The 26,578-nt window shown below is 37.5% G+C and overlaps 1 protein-coding gene across 1 annotated transcript in view; it reads right to left on the reverse strand.

Moving 5' to 3' along the window:
* The window catches only part of LOC126094449 (28S ribosomal protein S30, mitochondrial), a 77,932-nt gene that overhangs the window by 464 nt on the left and 50,890 nt on the right, over positions 1-26,578 (reverse strand). Inside the window, exons 4-6 of the mRNA XM_049908820.1 lie at positions 8,343-8,510; positions 7,756-7,959; positions 729-958 (exon numbers count right to left, since the gene is read on the reverse strand). Coding sequence (XP_049764777.1) covers positions 729-958; positions 7,756-7,959; positions 8,343-8,510 — 602 coding nt within the window. The remainder of the gene's footprint in view (positions 1-728; positions 959-7,755; positions 7,960-8,342; positions 8,511-26,578) is intronic.

A 26,578-nucleotide genomic window follows, 5' to 3' on the forward strand; every position in this document is an offset into this window, starting at 1 on the left:
TCAAGATTTTATTTATTTAATTTACAAACACAACACAAGAACATGTCCTCCAGAATTTCACAGCTGCATTGGACATGTAATTTCCTGATGACATAAATACTGAATACCACACCAAAAGAAATGCAGAAAAGTAGAACCAGAAATAATTTCATTTTAAAATAGAAATCACATCACATAATCACAGCTGTACTACAATATGCTGTGGGAAATCATAGGAGGCAAATGTGACGATATTTTTAATTGAGAATTTTAGCAACTGTTTGTTGCCAAAAAGAAAAGTCCACAGCAAGTAGATCAAATTTACCACAAAACAGAAATTTCTTACTGAGAATTTTTAATAAAAGTGAAGGAACAATTAATTTGGTAGCAGCTTTGTTTGCAATACAGTTTCTACTATAAAAAATATGTCTGGTAGAGCAAGACAAATTGAGACCTATGATGTATAAAATAATACAGACTTTACATTCTAAACTGTAAGAAGTGTTGAAGTTACTACAGAAAAAGGGAATAAAAGAAAAATGCACACAGAGAATATTTATTGCCATCTCTGCCTCAGTTCTTTGCATCATCTCCCCCACCCCCTGTCATTATGTGCTGAACTATGAATAGGGGGAGCTTAATTTAGTTCTAGCTTTTGTGAAGAGCTCTCTATTTAATATAGCATTTACATTCAACAACAATGATATTAAATTTTTGCAGAAAAAAGACCATCAACAGCTATTGCACACCTTGTATATCTTCTCCCAATGATATAATTCATATGGCAACCTCATTCGTGGTCTACAAGAATACATATGTTTGAACCTAGTTTCAAGCCATTCTCTTCGTTCTGGATCATCAATGAGTGCAACCAAATGTTTCCCCTCTTTCAGATATGGCCGCAGGTTCACTCCCACTCTCTCTTGTGGTGCAGTAGTGTACAACGCAATGATCATCTTCAGCAGCTTGTCATTAAAACCTAAAAACAAAACAAACATGTATGGAAATGAACATAATACACCGAAAAACTAATATAAATTTGCCTCTGCACATATATGAACACGCGAGCACACGCATGCGCACACAGAGTAACATATTGTCATGCAAGAAAATACACTGCAGGACTGAGCTGCACTTTGGTGGTCACTGTGAATAAGCAAGTTGGCCTGGGAGGACAAACAATTCAGTGTAGGAGAGGCTTAGTGTGGTAGACACTGAATTGTCATTTATTAGTCTCGTAATACATATAATCTAAATCATTTGATTAAGGTAAAAAAATCTAACACTATAGTAGTCATTGTTGAATGGCATGTTTCACTGACACGTAATTTAAAATGAGCAACATGATCATTGAAACATAATAACTGAACATATCACAATATACAGCAATTTTATTTTGAATTACAATTACATGATACATTTAAGCATACGAGGGCTATCTGAAAAGTACTCGGCCTCGCCCAGAGATCATAGCACTACTCACATGATGATTTCTTCTCACATTCAAATGTAAAAGAATGTTTAGAGAGAAATTCATTTGCAGATCGTATATGTGTAAGGTGGCTCTTCACCTTCAATTTCCACTGTCAATAAATGGGCAATCGAGTTTAAACATGGCCATGAAAGAATCTATGATGATCCAAGTAAAGGACATCCAAAAAGTGCAAGCACACCAGAAATAATTGACTAAGTACATGATATGATTTTGGGAGATCAACATATTGTGTGTGAAATTACTAAGGCTCTAGGGATATCAAAGGAACATGTTGGTCATATTTTGCACCAGCAATTGAACATAAGACAGCCTTTGCGTAAGTTTAATGGTGCATGTGCTCGCTGCAGACCACAAACGCATTTGCTTGATGCTTTCTGAAAAGTTCTTGGTGTGTTTGAATAAAAACTGACTTTTTGTGTCAATTTGTGACAGTGGATGAAACATGGATTCACCCTACTCATTCAAATCCAAACAGCAGTGTATGCAATGGGACAGAAGCCAGCCTTACAAATTCAAAGAAGGTGAGAACGGTGCCATCGACAGAAAAGATTTTGGCATCAGTGTTTTGGGATGCAAAAGAAATTTTGTTGACTATCTTGACAAATGTAAAACCATAACTAGAGAATACTATTCTCAACTTCTAATGAAACTGGATGCAAGCATTCAGCAAAACAATTAAAAAAGAAAAAAAATCGTATTTCGTCAGGACAATCCACCTGCCCACAAAAGTGTTTTGGCAATGGGGAAATTGAGAGATCTGCACTATGAAGTGCTGGAAAATCCACCTTATTCCCCAGATTTGGCTCCCTTGAATCTCTCAAACTTCCATCTATTCTCCAAACTGAAGAAATTTCTCACTGGTCAGCTCTTTTCAAGAAGCCGCCATGCTTGCTTCCGAAGTATGTGTGTCACACCTACTTGGGAAGTGAGCAAGATGAGTGCACGGCAGAGGATGACCCGAGGATGGTACTGTAACTGGTAGCCACTAGGCAAAATAAAAAATTGCAACTACAGATTAAAACATACATTATTTCTAAAGTGTACTGGTCACTGTTCCAACTGACAATATGTCAAGAATATGAAGAGAGCAGACTTCTTAGAATGGCAGAAAGCATTTTCGCCCAAAGTGGCCAGTAACAGTTAACTAGGCACTCGGTTGTGCCCACTAACACCATACTATTCAAACACTGCAAGTGAACTGACACTTTATTGTAGTGCACTGGCAACAGCAGACAGCTCAACTGTGATGTTAATAACTGTAGCTGTAGGAACTAATTCCAAGTTATTTTAACCAGACATTCATGATGTAGTTTGCCTTAAATGGCTTACGATTGTAAAGCATGACACTGCAGATGTTGTGAAAGTATTTATTTATTTTTAAGGGTTTCACATTGGCTTTACATTTTTGTATTTAGAACTTGTTAGTTAATTATATTATATTTAGTGGTGTAAGCTTGTAGTGTGGCAGAATTTTTGATCACACTGCCATCTTTGCCACCCGAGCGACTTAAGGTAAATATTTGTTTATAAACACACGATGTATATGTGGACAAGGAAAAAAAATTCCCAGGTTTCTCCCGGTTAAAAATACACTTTCTCCTGGGTGACAGTATATTTTCCCTTATCAATCCTTTGAATGGTTATGGTTTTATACACGGCGTACAATTTCCTCACACTTAGAAAATTAAACTCAGGGAAAAAGCCATGTTTTGGAAATATCTTTGATGTGCAGCAACATCTACGCTGTGTATTTTCGTATTACGAATGTATACATTAAAATTCCACCAAACACCACATGTTACTTTCCGAATAATTGAAATCGAGATTTCGATGCACTTTTGTAAGCTATTTGTAGCTCATGTCACATGGTCTCGCCAGCCGATGACAAAGGATATTCAGAGCATAGGTTGGTGTTGTCAACCAACAGCAACACCACTGTTAAGTAGCACGAACACAAAAACAAGGAAAGTTAATAATTTAAATTAATATACATCATGTTGCTACAAGAAAAGAAAAGCTTTCACATATAATACTGGTCTCAAGCTGCAAGAGAAGCTAAGCTTTCACATACACGGTTGATCTCTTCTACGCGTGTTACACTTTAAGATATATCACACAAATGTGCCAGTAAAGTTTTTAATAATGACATAAATGTCTGATCTTCAGGGTTCGAAATTCTTCTAAATGGCTCGTCATCAAAGAGTTGATTTTTAAATGAGAGTCAAATGCTCTGTGATTTAATCAATTAATGGTACATTCTTGCACATAGTTCAACTTATGTAAAAGGATATTTGCTTTGAAAGTAACGCTTTTCAAACCACTATTCGCAATATTTTCCCACGACCTGTTAAAAATAGGTTCGTTTCAGCAGTTGCCAGAGAGCGCAGATAACAGGCAACACAGCACTTGGGTAGCTATCATGACGTAGGAAGCTCATATATACGTACATGTAAAACAATGAAAGGTCATACATTATGTCATAAAAGAAACAAGACATCAGAGGATACTGCAAGAGCATCGGAATTTCGTGAACCATAATAAAATGTGCACATTTAAAGTGCATACTTAAAGGGCACATTCGTATGTCCAGATTCCCAATAAAGTAGACCACTACCTGATATTAAACTTTTCAGTGTGGTTTTTGGGACGTAAATTTTCTTGGAGCACCAAATTGTATTATATCATGTTTGGTTTTTTATTATGGCATAATGCTGTACGTTCTAGAAAATGAAAAGGTGCACTTGAAATGCAGCGAACAGTTGAAACTAGCCAGTACTGTGGAATTAAACATTTCATTTCAAATACATTGACTGTCTTTGTGGAAACGGTTAACAAAAGTAAAATTTATTTAGCAAACACACAAAAATAACTTCATTGTTCCGCAAGGCGATTAATGCTTGACTGTCAGAAAGATGGAAACAAAATAAAATCTGAAACTAGTGACATATTTCAGTCTTCTGTAATTATGTGAATGTGTTTTAATTCACCTGATAGCTCCTGGCCACAGATATCCGTTTTGTCTTCATTTGACATGAGAGTCAACAAAGGGGAAACAGCAAAATCACTAAATGTAAACACGGGCCACGTGGAGACTCCCCACTATAACTCAGACGGCTCTGCGCATCAACCCCGGATCTACGACATTTGCAAACCGGGTCAATACTACAAAAAAACGAAATTTCAAAATATGTTCATCTTGTAGCGCACATCTTTCTGAAAAGTCTGAAACACAAAACATATGTATTCATGTAAGACACATTATTTGGTCTTAAGTATGCCAAAGTGCAGTGCCACGCCTCTTCATAAAGCATTTTTCTACTGCATGTCCAAACTATACTCAGGAGAGTGGAAATTGAAATGTCCTGTGGTGCCTCTCCTGTTCCCGGTTGGCCGGTTTGACAGCATGCCCCTCTTTAAAAAAATCTCGCAATTAATAGCGGATGGGATTATCGAGAGAACAAGAACTCTTCAGAAAATCTGCCTATTGGTTAATAACTTGATGTTTTGTGTGACATAAAATTAAATATAGGATATATAAAACCAATACTGACAAGAGATAAGCAAGAAATCACACATTTCTTCAAACCTTAGGTCCCAGCATTTTTTTTTTCTCTAATCTTGCTACAGCTTTACATGGCGTGCTTTCCTTTCTGTGAAAGAATCTATTACCTCATCAAAGTTCGTCAAACGTTTTGCTACACGAAAAACTGAAATGTCATTATCTAATACTGAAAAAGCTGTTAATACAAATAATGCCCAGGACTGGTGTGGTTTCTCAATCTGATTACCTCTGTTTTGCCACTGTCTGCTAGATAAAACAAAATAGGCATTTCTAATATGGCAGCAGTTTTGTAACACACCAAATAAATGAGACTGTTTTGGCACAAATGGCCATTTTTATAACACGACAGAATATATTCCATGAAGTGCCAATATCAAATGCCTATTAGGCCTATCACAAGCAAAAAGCTTTACGTTAGGAAATAGTTTCACATTTCATTCATATGCACCAGCTTCTCAAGCATGAGATCGAAAAGTAGTATTACGAAATTTTTATATAAATTTGGATTCGTCTTATTCTTCCATAATTTGTGTGATCTCCCCGTTTCTTCTACTTCCTCGTTCCAACAAACAATCTTGTCATCACCAATTCTGTAGCTATTGCTGCCACTGTCAACCTTGCCAGAATCATAGGTTTAGTTATCCTGCGATTATTTTCCGGTTAGGCATTATTACGTTTTTGAACAACACGTTTTCCACATTACTTCCAGAATAGAACTTACATGGCTGCTAGCCGGGGACTGTACTACTGGTCCTTACTAGTGTAGCGATCTGGCCAAAAATTTTCTGTCAAAATTTCATTTTCTTGGACACATAGAGAAGATAATACGTAATCTTTCTCACCTGTTATTCCTGTCAGTCGTTTATTTCCATTCTGATAGTCTGAATCTATGGATTTCGCTAGTAATTATAACAATGCTGATCATTCGCAAACCCAAACAACCACATGATCAGACAGTGATTGGCAGTCATCCATTCCGCTTTACTCCGCTCAGCTCGTATAGCCCCATCCCCTTTTGTCTGCGGAAAGTTTATTTCTAGATGCGACGAGGATTATCCTGACAGAGACATCACATACACTATGCATGCATTCAAAAGTCAACTTATGATTCATTCAGAAATCAACTTAAAATGTGTTCAAAAATATTCAAAAACCAACAGGGAAGCGTTTCAAAATCATATGAATAATCGATAGACAAACATGCGCCAGATGCTAGGCGCTTTGTGAAACATGTTTTTTCCCATCAAGAATATGAATTTGGCAACCCTTTTCCCAGTAGCATCTAGCTGCTTGCACAGCCAACAGCCACATTCCTATAGCCAGAAGCGGGAGAATCTACTATTCAAACATGATTCAACTGCGCATGCGCATGAGCCCGCACGTAACTGCTAAAACAAATCGAATGTAAACAATTGTGACTTCACGCTCATTGGAGGCAATTTGTTGTTATGAAGCGCTGCATAGTCTTCCTAAAGCCTTTGACACATTTTCATTTGGCAGACGCTTGCATGAGCACTGTGTGTCGTCATTGTATATGGTGCATTTCCTTTGCAATTTAAGTTATTTTAATTTTTTTATCTCGTTTATGTTTTATTGTTGAAGTATTATTCCGCAGTAGCGGGATACAGTAATATTCTTTGTTAGAGTATCGGTTCTTACCAGTCAAAATTACAAAAATTTAACTGAAAGCTGAAACAATGAAAAATTCCCGGAATTCTAACAATATCTCGGGTTTTTCCCGGTTTTCTCCTGGAAGAAAAAATTCCCGGGTTTTTCCCGGATCTCCCGGTTGTCCCAAGTCGTATACACCCTGAAAAAAACCACACTTAATAAATATTTTGGAAATAATTACAAAATAGTTATTGTGTCTGCTTCATGTTGAAAAAGTGGAGATTGGAGCAACATAGCTTTGTATACTCTATTGGAAGTGCACCATTTCTGCACCAGCATTTAGCTGATAGCCAGTGACCACAAAAAGGTACTGTCATTTTGTTCTCATTCCCTGTGATCATAATTTAAGCACTGTAATTGTATAACAACAAAAGATTTTGTAAATGACTTATACTAAACGTGATGCAGTAATCAGTTGCTCTTTGAATTTCTTACCAAAAGACTGCCCGCATTTGATTTACTGTGACTCTGTGAAAATAAACTACATTGTCTGAAGAAATTATCTGTTGGATTAGCAAGTTTATTTTGAGATTTTTTTTTTTTTAAATGAACTAACTACGTTAAGAGAAACATTAAAATAAAAACTGTGTGTTGGAATTAGTCATCCTGTGTTATGGAAATATCTGCTACTAGAATACTGACAAGGTTTCAACTACTATAAATTTTAATGAAAAAGCAAAGAGAAGTGACATTCCAGTGCAGAACCAACTAAGGACTACAAAAGACAAATTTAATACATTTCTGAAGTTGAACAATATCTCAAGCACTGAATTTGAAGAACACTGCTATTAGCATTATAGCAAGAGCATAAACAAAAAATCAATACAAGTTGCCCTATGTAGCTGCATCAATTGCACTTTATCTGGATACTAACCAAGAAAATATTTTACATTAAATGAACGTGTACCGAAATTATAAAATACATAGTATGATGTTTGCATGATGCATCATGAAAAGCACTAGGCCTTAAAAAACTGATAAAAATAATGGAAACCAAACATACAAAGAAAATATAAAAAGTATATTACAAGTATCAAGTCTTATTTACCTACAACTTCTGTGTCTTTCACTTCTTCAAACAGTTTTAAGGGGGCTGTACCCCAGCAGAAATTGCATTCCTCATTCCTTAATGCATACTCAGAATGTACCAAGGTTGTGTTCAACTGATAGGTATAAAGTGACCACAGTTGACCATTTGTTACAACAGTTTGAGTGACAAACGGATAAGTCACATCATTGTATGTAGAGAAACCTAAAAGAAGTTAAAGCATTAGAAAAATGTTTTGGGAAACTCATCAGAATTTCCTGACTGCTACTATCACAGATAACAATTACAACCCTGCACTTACACATTTATTCTAAGGTATTTTGTATGTATCAGTGAATAGCACAAATGTGATATCAATCCTAAGCTTCAACAATTAAACTGGAATATAATTAATTGAAGGGGAAAAAGTATAAAAATTAGCACATTCACCAAAGTAAATGCACTAAAATTGAGTTCAACAAAAGTAACAAAATTACTAGGTTTAATAAACAACACAACTCATCACATTCTACAGCAAACAACAAATTAATATTCAACAGAATATTTGATCTGCTCTAACAACATAAACATTACATTTAGAACTGTACCTTTGTAACAGGCTTGTGCCAGAAGCCATGCATAGGAAGCCAAGATTGCTTGACTGTGTAAAGCTTCCTCCTCATCGTAAGTACTACAGAATTCTCGTCTGTGATACAAGTGTCCTCTTGTATGGAAAGACGTTAGACCAAATTCACAATCATCTCCTGGCCAAAAACCTGAAAAACACCTGTACAATGTACATATTACAAAGCAATAAAACTAGAAAAATTGATAGTACAAGGGAAGTTCAATAATTAATGCAACACACTTTTTTCTGAAAGCATGTTGGTTTTATTCAGAATTCCAACATAGAGTATTATTCCCAACTCTTCCAGCTATAAAACCCTACTTTTGTACATCATCTCCACTGAATGCAACAGCCTTACGCTACCTTACTGGGAGGGCCATTATGCCAGCATGGTATCACTCTACTGGTCAACACTGGAGTCAACATCTTGCTGCACCAATACCCTTCCCACTATCCATGTACTGCTTCCTGTGGAGTGAATCCTTCATTGGGCCAAACAGATGGAAGTAGAAAGGTGCATAACCTAGGCTGTAGGGGGGACGAGAAAAACAGTCCAATGAAGTTTTGTGAGCTCTTCTTGGGTGCGCAGATTTGTGTTAGTCCTTGAGTTGTCTTGAAGAAGGAGAAGTTCGTTTGCATTTTTGTGGCTACAAACACACAGATGTCATTCCTTTAATTTCATGAGGGTAGCACATAAACTTAAGAGATGATTGTTGCACAATGAGGGAGGACATCAAACAGAACAATCCATTCAGACTCCCAGAAGACCGTTGCCATGACTTTACCAGTTGAGGGTGCATCTTTTAATATTTTCTTCAGAGAAGAGGTGGTGTGGTGCTACTCCATGAATTACCATTTTGTTTCAGTTTGAAGTTATGAACCCACGTTTCATTACCTGTGACAACGTTTGACAAAAAATTTCATGATCAGCCTCGTAATGTGCAAGCAATTCTGCACAGATGGTTTTTTGGTGCTCTTATATCTTCTGTTGGGCAGCAAGAACCCAGCAGGTACACACCTCTGAGCATCCCAAATGGCAAACAAATGTGTCAGCACTACCAACAGAGGGCCAGTTAAGCAGCGAGGCATCCAATTGTGATCCATCGATCGCCTCTAATGAGTGTGCCTGTGTATCCAACACTGCAGGAGCACAGCTTTGTCGGCCAGTTAGCTTGCAGGAGAGTGGACAGGGTTGTGCAACTTTGTTGCAAGGATGACAGACGCCTCACCCAATGACTCACCATACTTTTGTTCACTGCCAGGTCTCCACAGACATTCTGCAAGCAGCTATAACTGTCTGCGATGCTCTGGTTTTCCGCCAAAAGAAACTCAATAACAGCTCTCTGCTTGGACTGCACCTCCATTACAGACACCATTTTGAAGACTATGTATTGCATCACCACCTATCAGAACTTCATGGAACTATAGGGTCTGAAGCGAGAATATTCCATGCTGTCCTACAGCAAATGCCACACGTTTTCAAGTGAAATTCACAGAGAAAAAAAAGTGTTACATTGCTGACTGGCCCCACATAGTAAATAACAGTCAGAAGCCATCACATCTTTTAAAATAAGTTTCAAAAAGAGGAAAAATCAGAACGACTCTTATGATGAATAATGGAGCAGTGGAATTATGACACAGGAAAACTTAATACTGAGTTGTACACTACCCAGTCACATAAATGTGACCACCTGTCAAAATCCTGAATAACACATTTTGCAGTGTGGACCACTGCAAAATGTGCAGGAAGAGAGTCAATGAGGTTCTGGCAGGTATCAACAGGAATGTAGAGCCATGCCAATTCCAGTGCCATGGCCAGCTACACCAGATTTCTCAGCTGAGGATCCATGGCGTGAACAGCCTGTTCAAGATGGTCCTGCAGATCCTTAATTCGGTTTAGATCCAGGGAGTTGGGTGGCCACACGAGTACAGTAAACTGATTCTGGTGTTCTTCAAACCATGCTTGTACACTGTGAGCTGTATGACATGTTGCATTGTTCTGCTGGTAGATCCAATCATACCAAGGAAAAACAAACAGCATGTGGAGGTGGACATGGTCCCCTATGATAGATGCATACTTGTGCTGATCCAGTGAGCCTTCCAGAATAACGAGATCACCCAGGAAATAGCATCTGGCCAGGACACTTCTGATGACTGTTGCAAAGTGTTTTCTTTCAGACGTCTCATGTTGTCCCCGCCAACCGCCAATGGGCATCTGACTGATGAAGCACTATGTGAGTCATGTGAAAGAGCATTTGTCACCTCTCAGTGAAAGTCCAGCAGCAGTACTGGCATGCACATTCTAGGCTTCACTGCCAATGAACAGCAGTCAGCATGGGTGCATGAATCAAGCACCTGTCACAGAGGCTCATAAGCTTCAATGTTCGCTGAGCGATCATTGAGGAGACACAACTGATAGCCCGTTGGTTCAGCTGTATGGTCAGTTGCTCAACAGTAGCATGTCTGTTCACCTGTACACATATCCGCACCCATCATTCACAAATGTCATCTATGGCCCGCAGTGCACCACAACTGCCTTAAACGTTGATTTTGGGTAGTGCCATTTTGCTATCTGCGACACACTTTAATCACATTGGCATGGAAACAGTTTACATATTTGGCCTCTCAGAAATGCTTCCACCCTTGCCCCAGAAGCCAATGATCATGCCCCTTTGAATGTCAGATAAATCACTCCATTTCTGCATTGTTTTCCATGTCCACCTGACATGCTTTATACACCCGCCACTGCTAGTGCTGCCGCTTGCCTTCTGTGAGTGGTTATTGTGCACTGATTTCAAATATTGGTGGTGGTCACATTAATGTGACTGAGCCATGTACTGCTTCAGGTGGTAAAGAACAGATGCATTCATCAAAGTAGAGTTACATGAAATGTGCACACAATGGGATACAAAGGCAGAGACATCCATTTGGAAAAATGAACTGACTTGTAGAAGAGTCATTCAACTGGGCAACAAGCACTGTGGTTGGTGCAACTGATGTGAATCTAATCAGATACAGGATAGTTGTTAGATACAATTAAATCTATCACAAGGCAATGAAGCAAAAGCAGCTAAATCTATTTTGTCTTTTAATAATAATTTATTATTATTATTATTATTATTATTATTATTATTCTTTCTTTCTTTTCTCAGACGTTATGTCTGGTCAAAAATGGAAAGTGACGTGGACCTTGATCAAGCGTGACTTCCTTTTAACTGTACGGTATATGTTATACTGCATTTAGGAACTTTCGGGTGATTGAACATGTATCAATAATTACGAATTTCTGTAATTGTATATATAAGTTTGGATGTAGCTGTATTGCATTGATGTACTGGTGGATATTGTGTGCTATGACTCCTTTAGTTGACAGTATAATTGGTATAATGTCAACTTTATCCTGATGCCACATGTCCTTGACTTCCTCAGCCAGTTGGATGTATTTTTCAATTTTTTCTCCTGTTTTCTTTTGTATATTTGTTGTATTGGGTATGGATATTTTGATTAGTTGTGTTAATTTCTTCTTTTTATTGGCGAGTATGATGTCAGGTTTGTTATGTGGTGTTGTTTTATCCGTTATAATGGTTCTGTTCCAGTATAATTTGTATTCATCATTCTCCACTACATTTTGTGGTGCATACTTGTATGTGGGAACGTGATGTTTTATAAGTTTATGTTGTAAGGCAAGCTGTTGATGTATTATTTTTGCCACATTGTCATGTCTTCTGGGGTATTCTGTATTTGCTAGTATTGTACATCCGCTTGTGATGTGATCTACTGTTTCTATTTGTTGTTGGCAAAGTCTGCATTTATCTGCTGTGGTATTGGGATCTCTAATAATATGCTTGCTGTAATATCTGGTGTTTATTGTTTGATCCTGTATTGCAATCATGAATCCTTCCGTCTCACTGTATATATTGCCTTTTCTTAGCCATGTGTTGGGTGCGTCTTGATCGATGTGTGGCTGTGTTACATGATACGGGTGCTTGCCATGTAGTGTTTTCTTTTTCCAATTTACTTTCTTCGTATCTGTTGATGTTATGTGATCTAAATGGTTGTAGAAGTGGTTATGAAATTGCAGTGGTGTAGCTCATGTATTTATATGAGTGATTGCTTTGTGTATTTTGCTAGTTTCTGCTCGTTCTAGAAAGAATTTTCTTAAATTGTCTACCTGTCCATAATGTAGGTTTTTTATATCGATGAATCCCCTTCCTCCTTCCTTTCTGCTTAATGTGAATCTTTCTGTTGCTGAATGTATGTGATGTATTCTATATTTGTGGCATTGTGATCGTGTAAGTGTATTGAGTGCTTCTAGGTCTGTGTTACTCCATTTCACTACTCCAAATGAGTAGGTAAATATTGGTATAGCATAAATATTTATAGCTTTTGTCTTGTTTCTTGCTGTAAATTCTGTTTTCAGTATTTTTGTTAGTCTTTGTCTATATTTTTCTTTTAGTTCTTCTTTAATATTTGTATTATCTATTCCTATTTTTTGTCTGTATCCTAGATATTTATAGGCATCTGTTTTTTCCATCACTTCTATGCAGTCGCTGTGGTTATCCAATATGTAATCTTCTCGTTTAGTGTGTTTTCCCTTGACTATGCTATTTTTCTTACATTTGTCTGTTCCTAAAGCCATATTTATATCATTGCTGAATACTTCTCTTATCTTCAGTAATTGGTTGAGTTGTTGATTTGTTGCTGCCAGTAGTTTTAGATCATCTATGTATAGCAAATGTGTGATTTTGTGTTGGTATGTTCCAGTAATATTGTATCCATAATTTGTATTAGTTAGCATGTTGGATAGTGGGTTCAGAGCAAGGCAGAACCAGAAAGGACTTAATGAGTCTCCTTGGTATATTCCACACTTAATCTGTATTGGCTGTGATGTGATATTATTTGAATTTGTTTGTATATTAAGTGTGGTTTTCCAATTTTTCATTACTATGTTTAGGAACTGTATCAATTTAGGACCTACTTTGTATATTTCCAATATTTGTAGTAACCATGAGTGGAGTACACTATCAAAAGCTTTTTGGTAATCAATGTATGCGTAGTGTAGTGACCTTTGTTTAGTTTTAGCTTGATATGTCAACTCTGCATCTATTATCAGTTGCTCTTTACATCCTCGTGCTCCTTTGGAACAGCCTTTTTGTTCTTCATTTATAATTTTGTTCTGTGTTGTACGTGTTATTAATTTCTGTGTAATGACTGAAGTTAATATTTTGTATATTGTTGGTAGGCATGTTATGGGGCGATATATAGCTGGGTTTGCTGTGTCTGCTTGATCTTTAGGTTTCAGATAAGTTATTCCATGTGTAAGTGTATCAGGGAATGTGTATGGGTCTGCAATGTAACTGTTAAATAATTTAGTTAGATGTGAATGTGTTGAGGTGAACTTCTTTAGCCAGAAATTTGCTATTTTATCTTTTCCAGGGGCTTTCCAATTGTGAGTAGAATTAATTGCTTGAGTGACTTCATGTTGCAAAATTATCACTTCAGGCATCTGCGGTATCATCTTGTATGTGTCTGTTTCTGCTTGTATCCACTGTGCATGCCTGTTATGTTGTACCGGGTTTGACCATATGTTGCTCCAGAAATGTTCCATGTCTGTTATGCTTGGTGGATTGTCTACTTTAATGTGAGTGTTATCTATTGTCTGGTAAAATTTCTTTTGGTTTGTGTTGAATGTTTGGTTTTGTTTCCTTCTATTTTCACTTTTTTTGTATCTTCTAAGTCATTTGGCCAATGCTTGTAATTTCTGCTTCTTTTCATCTAATTACTCTATCGCTTCTTGTTGTGAAATTTTACCTAACCTTTTTCATTTTTTTTTTCTGACATTTCATTTCTTATAAATTGTGTTAGCTGTCCGATGTCTTTTCTCAGTTTTCTATTCTGATCTGTAGCCTGTGTTGCCATGCTGGTTTTGTGGGTTTCTTCTGTGTGTTGGTTGGTTCTGATCTCTGCCTAGTATGTATATTTAGTGTAGTGAGTGCTCCTATATAAACCAGTAGTTGTAACTCTTCCATAGTTGTGTTTTCATTTATTTTGTTGTGTATGATTGTGTTGATAGTTTTTATTGTTGTTTCGACTTGTGGGTTATTTGGCGGTCTATGCAAGAATGGTCTAATGTCTGTATTTGTGTCTTTGTATTCTATATATGTCAGCTGAAATTTCTCTTCTATATCTAACATGTGTGTTACTTCGTATTCTATTTGTGCTTGTTCTGGTGGCTGCCTTAAGATTTTGTTTTCCTCCGATTGTTTAATTGACGCGTTTTGTTCTTTGTTTGTTTTCTCTGGGATGATTGAGTCCATTACTGTATTTTCTTCTTCTTCTGATTGCACATTATTTTGTTCCAGTATTTGTTGTACTTGTTGTTTGATGTTTTCTAATTCTGACTGGGGTATCCTGTTATTTTTTATTATTACACGGATCTGATCAGCTAGTCGTTGTTCTGTTAAAAATTTTAATTCTGGGTATCTGGTAATAGCTGTTGTGTATACTTGTGATCTGTATCCAGTTGTGTTGGTTCCTAGGTTTGTTGCTTGGTAATAACAGAACATGAGGTGTCGATTAACTTCATCTGACCATCTCATCCTCTGTCTTTGTTTTCCTTGAGGTGTCGATTAACTTCATCTGACCATCTCATCCTCTGTCTTTGTTTTCCTTCTAGGGTGGTTGCAGGAAGCATATCCTGCAAAACACCTGTATTTGGATTTAAAACATTTTCCAGTTGGCTAGCAGTGACGTTACCATTGTGGGCGGGCATAGGGTTCAAGCGTCGTCCCCGACCATGACGGCGCTTGTCCGAGGCTTCTTTAGTTCTGTCCTGAACCAAGTAATCACACTAAAAGGGGGGTTAGCCCTATTAGTGGTTTGTTCTTTTCGTCGCCTTTTACGACTGGCAGAACATACCGGAGGCCTATTCTTTTCCCGGGCCTCCATGGGGTTTATTATTATTATTATTATTATTATTATTATTATATCATCACCAGCCCTCTGACATCCTCCACACTTTTCCATGAATTAAGGTCTTCAGATACCTTCATCAATGTAACTCCTGCATGTTTCCTAATGACATTTTGGAAAATATCTTGCAAATTAAAAAGGAGGTATCGGACAGAACTGTTTAATAGTTACTCCCTCAAAACTGAAACAGCTCACACGAGTTCTTAATATCTCATATTTTGGACAGATATTGAGTAGTGTTAGGAGTATTTATTTATAATGTTTATACTAATTACTGCAGTCTGTAACTGTATTATAGTGTCTCACAGCAGTATGGAAAAACAGAATTGAGAGAAAAACAGAATGTAGGGTAAGTCTACATTATTAAGTCTGAGGCCCAACACTGTGTCGATAACCAAAAAACCACGATAAGCCTAAGTGCACAAGCTTTATTGGAAATTACTATTTATTATTTTTACAAAACATGGTACATGTTACATCAGAAAGTCCCCTGCATTACTTGCACAACCTTGCCAGAAACTGACAACTTGCCCTAAATTACACTTAAAACACATTGTATTTCATATCACTTGCTTTCAGTTCATTTTTTGGAAATAATAATTCTATTTTTTCTGTTTCTGTTATTCATTCACATCTTTCCTACTGACAGTCATCATTTTTTAAAGAGTGAAAAAATCAGTAGGTCAAACAAATTTTGTCCTAGTTACTCTAATAACAGATCAACACATTTCAGTGCCTTGGTGTGGGTGTGAGAGATAACAGGATCCTCTACTTCAATAGAAATAAGATGCGAAATGAATTGCGCAATTAAGACCAAGGGGAAAAATGTAAAAGGAGACAGGTAGAGCCAGAGAGAGAGAGAGAGAGAGAGAGAGAGAGATAGAGAGAGAGAGAGATATGAAAATAAAAAAGAAGAAATCCAGTAATTAACGAAATTCTATCAAAAATGGCCAAGAGAAATACAGAACATGGGGACTGTTAATGGACATTAAGTCCAGGAGGGTGATGAGATCCAACAGTATGTTAGAGTACAAATTTTCATCTCCGTGAGGCAACAGGCACTCTAGTTTATCAAGCAAACTGTAGGGTATGCTCAGAAAATATTATTAGACATCCCCCCACGTGGGCAATTCTTCTGTACCCATTCATGTGCTTAGCTAGGCTGACAAAGTAAAATGTCAAGGTGTGGTTAGGGAAAATGATTTAACAGTCACAGAGTTTGCTGTGTATTACAGTAAAACTGTTATGCTTATATTTCATTCTCTCATTCATACACCATAATTTGTAGACTCCATAACTAATATCTACCTCCAGAAATGAGAAATAACCCAAGTTATAGATTAAAAAAGAGAAACTGCATTAACTCCTGTTAAAATGCTATAAACTTTTAAACTTACACAGAATAAATTTCAAACACAGGAAATTCCATGTTGGAATATTAACAACTTAGAAAAAGATAGATTGCTGCTTACTGTAAAGATGACAGATTAAGCTGCAGACAAGCACAATTAAAAGTCACTTACACATAAGCTTTCAGCCATGTCCTTTGTCAGAAAAACTTGAAAGAAAGATAAACACACACCATTCATTCACACATGCAAGCACACATCATGCACACGTGACCACCAACTCTAGCAGCTCTGACAATCCTGATTCAGTTATAGAAACAGAAGCCAACTGACAGTGAAACTGCTGCTAAGTTGAGGTAACAGGAATTGCCAATTCTTTAATACCTATATAAACAAATATGTTGTAGATAGAGTAGCTAGTAAGACACGTTTATAAATCAGTAAATGCTCTTCGTACACTTTTCTTGTTAATTCCCTGTGAAAATCTGAGCTTGTGAAAATTTCTGCCACTGTCATAGTCAGGAATGAAACGACCTGTTGAGGAAATAATGTGTTGTTGTTGTTGTTGTGGTCTTCAGTCCTGAGACTGGTTTGATGCAGCTCTCCATGCTACTCTATCCTGTGCAAGCTTCTTCATCTCCCAGTACCTACTGCAGCCTACATCTTTCTGAAGCTGCTTAGTGTATTCATCTCTTGGTCTCCCTATATGATTTTTATCCTCCACGCTGCCCTCCAATACTAAATTGGTGATCCCTCGATGTCTCAGAACATGTCCTACCAACCGATCCCTTCTTCTAGTCAAGTTGTGCTACAAGCTCCTCTTTTCCCCAATTCTATTCAATACCTCCTCATTAGTTATGTGATCTACCCATCTAATCTTCAGCATTCTTCTGTAGCACCACATTTCGAAAACTTCTGTTCTCTTCTTGTCTAAACTATTTATCGTCCACGTTTCACTTCCATACATGGCTACACTCCATACAAATACTTTCAGAAACGACTTCCTGACATTTAAATCTATACTCGATGTTAACAAATTTTTCTTCTTCAGAAACGCTTTCCTTCCCATTGCCAGTCTACATTTTATATCCTCTCTACTTTGACCAACATCAGTTATTTAGCTCCCCAAATAGCAAAACTCCTTTACTACTTTAAGTGTCTCATTTCCTAATCTAATTCCCACAACATCACCCGACTTAATTCGATTACATTCCATTATCCTCGCTTTGCTTTTGTTGATGATCATCTTATACCCTCTTTTCAAGACACTGTCCATTCCATTCAACTGCTCTTCCAAGTCCTTTGCTGTCTCTGACAGAATTACAATGTCATCAGCGAACCTCAAAGTTTTTATTTCTTCTCCATGGATTTTAATACCTACTCCAAACTTTTCTTTTGTTTCCTTTATTGCTTGCTCAATATACAGATTGAATAACATCGGGGATAGGCTACAACCCTGTCTCACTCCCTTCCCAACGACTGCTTGCCTTTCATACCCCTCGACTCTTATAACTGCCATCTGTTTTCTGTACAAATTGTAAATAGCCTTTCGCTCCCTGTATTTTACCCCTGCCACCTTCAGAATTTGAAAGAGAGTATTCCAATCAACGTTGTCAAAAGCTTTCTTTAAGTCGACAAATGCTAGAAGCGTAGGTTTGTCTTTCCTTAATCTTTCTTCTAAGATAAGTCGTAGGTTCAGTATTCCCTCACGTGTTCCAACATTTCTACGGAATCCAAACTGATCTTCCCCGAGGTCGGCTTCTACCAGTTTTTCCATTCGTCTGTAAAGAATTCGCGTTAGTATTTTGCAGCTGTGACTTATTAAACTGATAGTTCAGTAATTTTCACATCTGTCAACACCTGCTTTCTTTGGGATTGGAATTATTATATTCTTCTTGAAGTCTGAGGGTATTTCGCCTGTCTCATACATCTTGCTCACCAGATGGTAGAGTTTTGTCAGGACTGGCTCTCCCACGGCTATCTGTAGTTCACTTTTGAGATGTTTGTATTCCTTTTTGCCTGCTTCATTTATTGCATTTTTATATTTTCTCCTTTCATCAATTAAATTCAATATTTCTTCTGTTACCCAAGGGTTTCTACCAGCCCTCGTCTTTTTACCTATTTGATCCTCCGCTGCCTTCACTATTTCATCCCTCAATGCTACCCATTCCTCTTCTACTGTATTTCTTTCCCCCATTCCTATCAATTGTTCCCTTATGCTCTCCCTGAAACTCTGTACAACCTCTGGTTCTTTCAGTTTATCCAGGTCCCATCTCCTTAAATTCCCACCTTTTTGCAGTTTCTTCAGTTTTAATCTACAGTTCATAACCAATAGATTGTGGTCAGAGTCCACATCTGCCCCTGGAAATGTCTTACAATTTAAAACCTGCTTCCTAAATCTCTGTCTTACCATTATATAATCAATCTGATACCTTTTAGTATCTCCAGGGTTCTTCCATGTATACAACCTTCTTTCATGATTCTTGAACCAAGTGTTAGCTATGATTAAGTTATGCTCTGCGCAAAATTCTACCAGACGGCTTCCTCTTTCATTTCTGTCCCCCAATCCATATTCACCTACTATGTTTCCTTATCTCCCTTTTCCTACTCTCGAATTCCAGTCACCCATGACTATTAAATTTTCGTCTCCCTTCACTACCTGAATAATTTCTTTTATCTCATCATACATTTCATCAATTTCTTCATCATCTGCAGTGCTAGTTGGCATATAAACTTTCACTACTGTAGTAGGCGTGGGCTTCATGTCTATCTTGGCCACAACAATGCGTTCACTATGCTGTTTGTAGTAGCTTACCCGTACTCCTATTTTTTTGTCCATTATTAAACCTACTCCTGCATTACCCCTATTTGATTTTGTATTTATAATCCTGTATTCACCTGACCAAAAGTCTTGTTCCTCCTGCCACCGAACTTCACTAATTCCCACTATATCTAACTTTAACCTAACCACTTCCCTTTTTAAATTTTCTAACCTACCTGCCCGATTAAGGGATCTAACATTCCACACTCCGACCCATAGAACACCAGTTTTCTTTCTCCTGATAACGACGTCCTCTTGAGTAGTCCCCGCCCGGAGATCCGAATGGGGGACTATTTTACCTACGGAATATTTTACCCAAGAGGACACCATCATCATTTAATCATACAGTAAAGCTGCATGCCCTCGGGAAAAATTACGGCTGTAGTTTCCCCTTGCTTTCAGCCATTCGCAGTACCAGAACAGCAAGGCCATTTTGGTTAGTGTTACAAGGGCAGATCAGTCAATCATCCAGACTGTTGCCCCTGCAACTACTGAAAAGGCTGCTGCCCCTCTTCAGGAACCACACATTTGTCTGGTCTCTCAACAGATACCCCTCCGTTGTGGTTGTACCTACAGTACGGCTATCTGTATCGTTGAGGCACGCAAGCCTCCCCACCAACGGCAAGGTCCATGGTTCATGGGGGTAGGAGAGAAAATAATGAAATTTCACATATGTAACTGATTTGTAGTACCCACTGCATCCAGAATGTACACTGGTGCCAATGATGAAATGTCCCTCATACAGCCTTTGTTTCCAGCACAATGTAGCTGTGTGTGTCTATTGGGAAATTTTCAGCTATTTTTGAAAAACTTGGATTATTTGTTGCGCTATGTGTTGGACAGAGAGAAGCAAAGTATTGTTTGTGGGGATTTCAATGTAGGTTTTCTGAAAGAGTATGATAGAAAGTGTAACCTTTAAGTATTACTTGGTTCTTTCAAATTGACATCAGTTATTCATGAACATTACTAGACTTGCTTACACAGATGATGTAGCATTAATAAGTAGTTCAAAAACATAATTAATCAAAATTATGCAAAATTATTACAAAATTGCTGAGAAAGTAGGATTACATGTTAATGAAGAAAAGACAGAATATCTGGTCATAAGTAAGAAAAACCAAAATGATGCACCTTCGGCTGCAGATGGAGGCACTTTCAAAACAGTTGACTGCTTCAAGTACTTAGGGTGTCTGTTTAGTAACAATAATGGAATGGATATAGAAGTAGATGCCTGTCTGTCAACAGTGAACAAAACGCTCTTTAGTTTTATCAAAATCTTACAGAAAAGATCACTTAGTACTAACTTCAAAATCCGCTTGTATTAGTCGACCATTATACTGGTAACATCATATGGATGTGAAAGCATTAAAATTTAGGAAGAAAGATGTAGAAAAACTGTTAATATTTGAAAGACAAATACTAAGGAAAATTTTTGGCCCAGTATATGATGAAGATAACAGAGACTGGAAGGTAAGAAAAAATGAAGAATCAAGAGAGCAATACAAACACCGTAACATTGTAGATGTGCTAAAGAAGAGAAAGGTGAACTGGACAGAAACACTGACAGAAAACAGACTACACAAAATAGCACTTGGAAGGACAATTAATGGAAGAAGAGGAAGAGGAACTCCCAGATGTAGGTGGAGAAGTAACATCCGGGAGGACACAACTAGAATGAACACGAACACTGAATGGACCAACAGTGCACTCAACAGAAGGAAATAGAAGAGGCTTATAGAGCAGGCATTTGGTTGATAAGGCCCTTGCCACTTGTAAGTAAAGAAATAAATAATATTTGATTTTCCTACTCGGGTAGTACAGGAAAGCAGCCCACTGATAGATAATGATTCTATAGACCAAGATAAAGTTAATCAAATAAAAACTTTTCATGTTAAGAATGGTCGGTCTTGATGAACAGATAGTTAGGGTATATGACATATCTCCATACAGTTAATGCAAAAAAGTCCTAAAAATTTTTTTAGAGGAAGCTTGCAACAATTAGGACTAGATGAGGTGTACAGGGATCCTCATGTTAATTTAAAATTTAACCTATTTCATGATACCTTTGTAAGTATATTTGAAAACAGTTTCCCTAAGAAACCAACCCAGATCACAGGAAGCCTGTATTTCTATCAAACTCAATGAAAAGTTTGTTAGCAAAAAGTCAGAAGTAGAAAATATTTTTAATAATAATTTTTCGCATGTTGTAGGGAAAATAGGATCCAGCTGTTCATTATAAAATGCAAGACTGTATGTGGAAGAGACAATACTTATGCAATTTGACAAAATTGAAATTCAATCCACCTCTCCTAATGAAATTAGGAAAAAAGTAAGTTCACTCAAAAGAAGAAACGCACACAGAATTGATGACTTCCAATGAAGTATTAAAGGCTTGTTACCAACAGATAAGTACGATTCTCAGACACATATGTAGTAGCTCACTGAAACAGGGCATTTTTCCAGATAGAATGAAATATGCTATTGTTAAACCATTGCACAAAAGGGGATAGGTCTAACAACTAGTGCCCAGTCTCACTTCTGACAGCTTTACCCAAAATTATTGAAAAGTAATGTATTCAAGGTTAGCTTCACATATTTGTAAAAATGAAGTACTAACAAAATGTCAATTTGGTTTTCAGAAAGACTTTTCAACAGAAAATTCTGTATATGCTTTCACTGATCAAGTATTAAATGCTCTGAATAAATTATCATCACTGGGATGTTTTGTGATCTCTCAAAGGCTTGTGACTGTGTGAATCATGAAATTCTTCTAGATAAGCTTAAGTATTGTAGTGTGAGTGGAGCAGTGCACAAATAGTTCAATTCACATTTAACTGGAAGAATGCAGAAGGTTGCAATTACAGATAGTCTGCAAAAATCAGCAGAGTTCTCCTAACTAGGGAGGTATCAAGAATGGTGTCCCACGGGATCCAGTCTTGGGTTTCTTATTGTCTTACTATATTAATGACTTGGCACTCTATATTCATGACGATGCCAAGCTAGTTCTTTTTGCTGATGATACAAGTATAGTAATCACACCCAACAAACAAGAATTAGCTGAGGATGTTGTAAATAATGTCTTTCAGAAAATTATTTAAGTGGTTACCAGCAAATGGACTCTTACTAAATTTTGAGAAAAAACAGTATATACAACTGTGTACAGTAAATGGCATAACACCATTGATAAATATAGACTTTGAACAGAAGTCTGTTGCTAAGGTTGAATATTCAAAATTTCTGGGTTTGTGCGCTGATGAGAAATTGGATTGGAGGAATCACATTGATGATTTGCTGGAATGGTTAGGTTCATCTACTTAAGCTATTTGGGTTATTGCAAATTTTGGTGATAAACATATCAGTAAATTAGTCTACTGTGCCTATTTTCATTCATTGCCTACATTTGGCATAATATTTTGGGGTAATTCATCATTAAGAGAAAAAATATTTATTGCACAAAAGTATGTAATCAGAACAATAGCTGGAGCCCAAGATCACCTTGCAGACATTTATTTAAGGACCTCGGGATATTCACAGTACCTTTGCAATACATATATTCACTTATGAAATCTTTTATAACAACACATCTCAATTCAAAAATAATAGCAAAGTGCATAGCTACAACACTAGAAGAAAGGATGATCTTCATTATTCTGGGTTAAATCTGACTTTGGCACAAAAAGGGGTGAATTATGCTGCCACAAAAATCTTTGGTAATCTGCCAAATGACATTCAAAGTCAGACAGATAGACAACCAACATTTAAAAACATATTAAAAGAATTTCTGAACGACAATTCCTTCTACTCAATAGACAATTTTTTTAGGTATGAAGTAGTAACTGAAGAAAGGTACAATAATTGTGTAAAGAAAACTTAAGTTAAATTGACACATACCACATCATTATGAAATATTGTACTCATGATCTATAAAACAAGTATTAAAGTAACGTACGGACCATACTCCTACACAGTATTTCAACATCAAATGCCCATTACATCACACTTCCGACTGCCAATTTCATACCTTTATTAAAGTTGTTCATACACTTCCCGATTTTCACAGCCTCTTTCATGATTGAATCTGAGTAGTTTGAAGTATGGGCTAGACTCCGTGTCTGCTTTAAAAGACTATGTGCTTAATTGTCAGGCTGTATTCAGCAACAGCAGATATCTCTTGATGCCTGTACTTCAAGTGATGCTGATCTTCAGTATATTTCTGAGAAATAATTTCAGTAGTCCGAACCACAGTAATTGCCACACTCGTACGGAATATTGTAAACACCTGGGCCTCTGAGGTCATGATGATACTATAAAAGGGCACAATATCTCTCTGATTTCCTTAGGAAAACAAAAATCCAGTTTTGAACCCATGCCTATTTAATTTAAACCCAACTTTACTTCATGTTGCTCCACAGAATGGAAGGAATTTCTTGTTGTGTTGCTTCAGAGGATTTGGATTTGCATTTTTGGGAGAGAGCTGAATTGATTTCGTGTCGCCAATATCCATTTTATCTGGTATGCTTTTAGCTCTGTGTATCAGAGTGTTCAACACAACTCTCTTTTGGGCAGGATGTTAGAAACTGTAGCCATAGAGATAACAGTCTATGTGGGTCAATTTACAGCACACTGATTGGCCAAGGTGGAGATTCTAGTTGAGTGGAAGTTAGATGTTTGTCTTGGCCACTCACTGGTTCATAAACCAACCCACACAGAATCTGAGGCTAGGATGAACAGCAGAGTATGATGATTTTGACTGACGCCATCCCTGCTGCTTTGGCTTCCCTAAGGGAAGAGGAAAGGGATTCATTGGAATAACATGTTCCACCTATATCCTCTTAGGCTGACAAAAGATCTTTGTTCTAACTGAAAAAGTAGTTTAGGTAGCTTACAAATGTTGGGACATACCACTGTGGGAAGCAGTGTCAACACACATACAGATGAAGTGGAAAAGCTGCCAAGTCTGGTCATCAACAAGGCACAACAGCCTTGAATGGGCAAATGGGCAAATCACAGATCAAAACAACGCTCATTTGCTTTTTTTGACAGTTGGAGTGTCGTACATAACGAATTTGATCCTCCAGGACAAACTGTCAACTGCATGTTTTACAAGTATTTCCTTGAATGGCTCGGGAAAAGGATGAATCAAGTGAAACTAGACATCGCAGACAAGTGGATGCTGCAACATGACAATGCCCCATGTCACAGGGCCGTTTCCATCACAGAATTTTTGACTTCAAAAGGCATTCCTGTTGTTCCACAGCACCCAATTCATCTTATCTGAATCCTTGTGACTCTTCTTTTCAGGAAGTTGAAAAATGTCTTAAAATGATGTCATTTTGGGATTCTGGAAAACATTCAAAAGAATATGACAGACAGGTTAAAGGCCCTACCAGTTGAAGCCTTTCAGCACTGCTACAAAGACTGGGAGTATAGCTGACAAAGGAAATTACTTTGAAGGGGACAATAGCATTGTTTGGAAAAGAAATTGGTAGATGAAAGTAATCAGTCTCATTACTTTTCTCACAAACCTCATATGCTGCAGTCTGTCATGAGCTACGAAGTAAGATTGCAATTAAAGTTGTACGAGAAAAACATTGCACATAAAAAACAGAAGAGTTGATGAAAAACTGTTTACATCATTTAGTAGCTTGGACAGATTGGAGCTCTCTTCCAGCACTCGCTGCTAGATGAACAATTCCAATGGGACAGTTCTGTGACACCGCATAGCAGGACCACGAATGCAATTAATGGCAATGAGAAATCATTAACAAGGTAAAGCTGACATACAGGGATCATTGTGACAGATTGTACACAGAGTGTAACCACACAACCAACCATCAACGGTAAGGCTTCAAAACATATTGTCCCAATTTCTCACTGGCCCCGATATTGAGTTTGACCCCCAAGAACAATCTGATTTCCACTCACCCAGCATCTGCAACTAACACTGAACAAGATCCCACTGAAAGTGACTGAGGTAGCCTGTTACCTGGTACTGCGAAAAGTTTTGTGAGTAGTGCAGTTAAAGAGGTCGGAGCAGTTAACAAAACAAACAGACCCAACATTTTACAATTATTTTGCAGTTTAGCACAGGCTAAATGCAATAAAAGGTGTTTTAAAATTAGTCTCAGATGACTGAAATCCGAGTCATTATTCTGCCTCATTCTGGTTTTGCAACCTCCAGTTACTTCAGGCTTCACACTGAGTGATGACATGCTTGAAGGTGTTAGCTTGACAACACATATACTGGCCCAGAATCAATGCCATAAGTGATCATGCATGCCACTCCTGTCATGACTGCTTCCTGAACCAGACGGCCCCACCACAGCATTTCTTTCCATGGCCAAACCCAGACTACCCACATGCAAACATGTGTGTTTATTTTACTAAAAGCTACACGGTTGCTTGCAATGGACGCTCTCTTCAACGTCTCTTAAAATGGCATTGATAATGTCATCAATGAACCATACCTCACACACTGGTGTCTCACAACAGTTCTCTGTCTGTTGCCTTAACAGCATTGAACACCTAACAACTGCTGACGTCCACCTGGCCTCCAGATACGACAGGATGTTCAAATCAGATATGCATAAGGTCTGGTTAATGACATTCACCACTGGTGACAAGAACAGTTTGGCTGAAATATTGTATGGGCACAGGCAATGAACCCTGTTAGACCTCCATCTTGCTTGACCCCCCAAAAGACAAAGACATTCAATACAATTTTGCACAGTCTTAATGAATGAAATACATGAATACAAAACATCAGACAAGTTTTGCTACTGGAATGGAGAGCTCTTAGCAAAGAGAACACAGCATGTCATTCAGAGCAGAGAAGTCTTCCAACATTAAAGTAATTTTGATCATACCCCAAGGGAATTATAGGAGCACTGTTTTTGACAATAAATTTAAATGACTTAGTAGATAATGGCAGAAGATCCACAAAGTAGTTTAAATAGGATGCTGTTGTATATAAAGATGTAACAACACTTGAAAATTGTAGCGTAAAGCAGGAAGATTGACATTTGGTGTAGGGATCAATAGTTGAGCTAAACATAACATAGTATAGTATGCGTA

The sequence above is a fragment of the Schistocerca cancellata genome, chromosome 8, assembly GCF_023864275.1.
Source record: "Schistocerca cancellata isolate TAMUIC-IGC-003103 chromosome 8, iqSchCanc2.1, whole genome shotgun sequence".
NCBI lineage: Eukaryota > Metazoa > Arthropoda > Insecta > Orthoptera > Acrididae > Schistocerca > Schistocerca cancellata.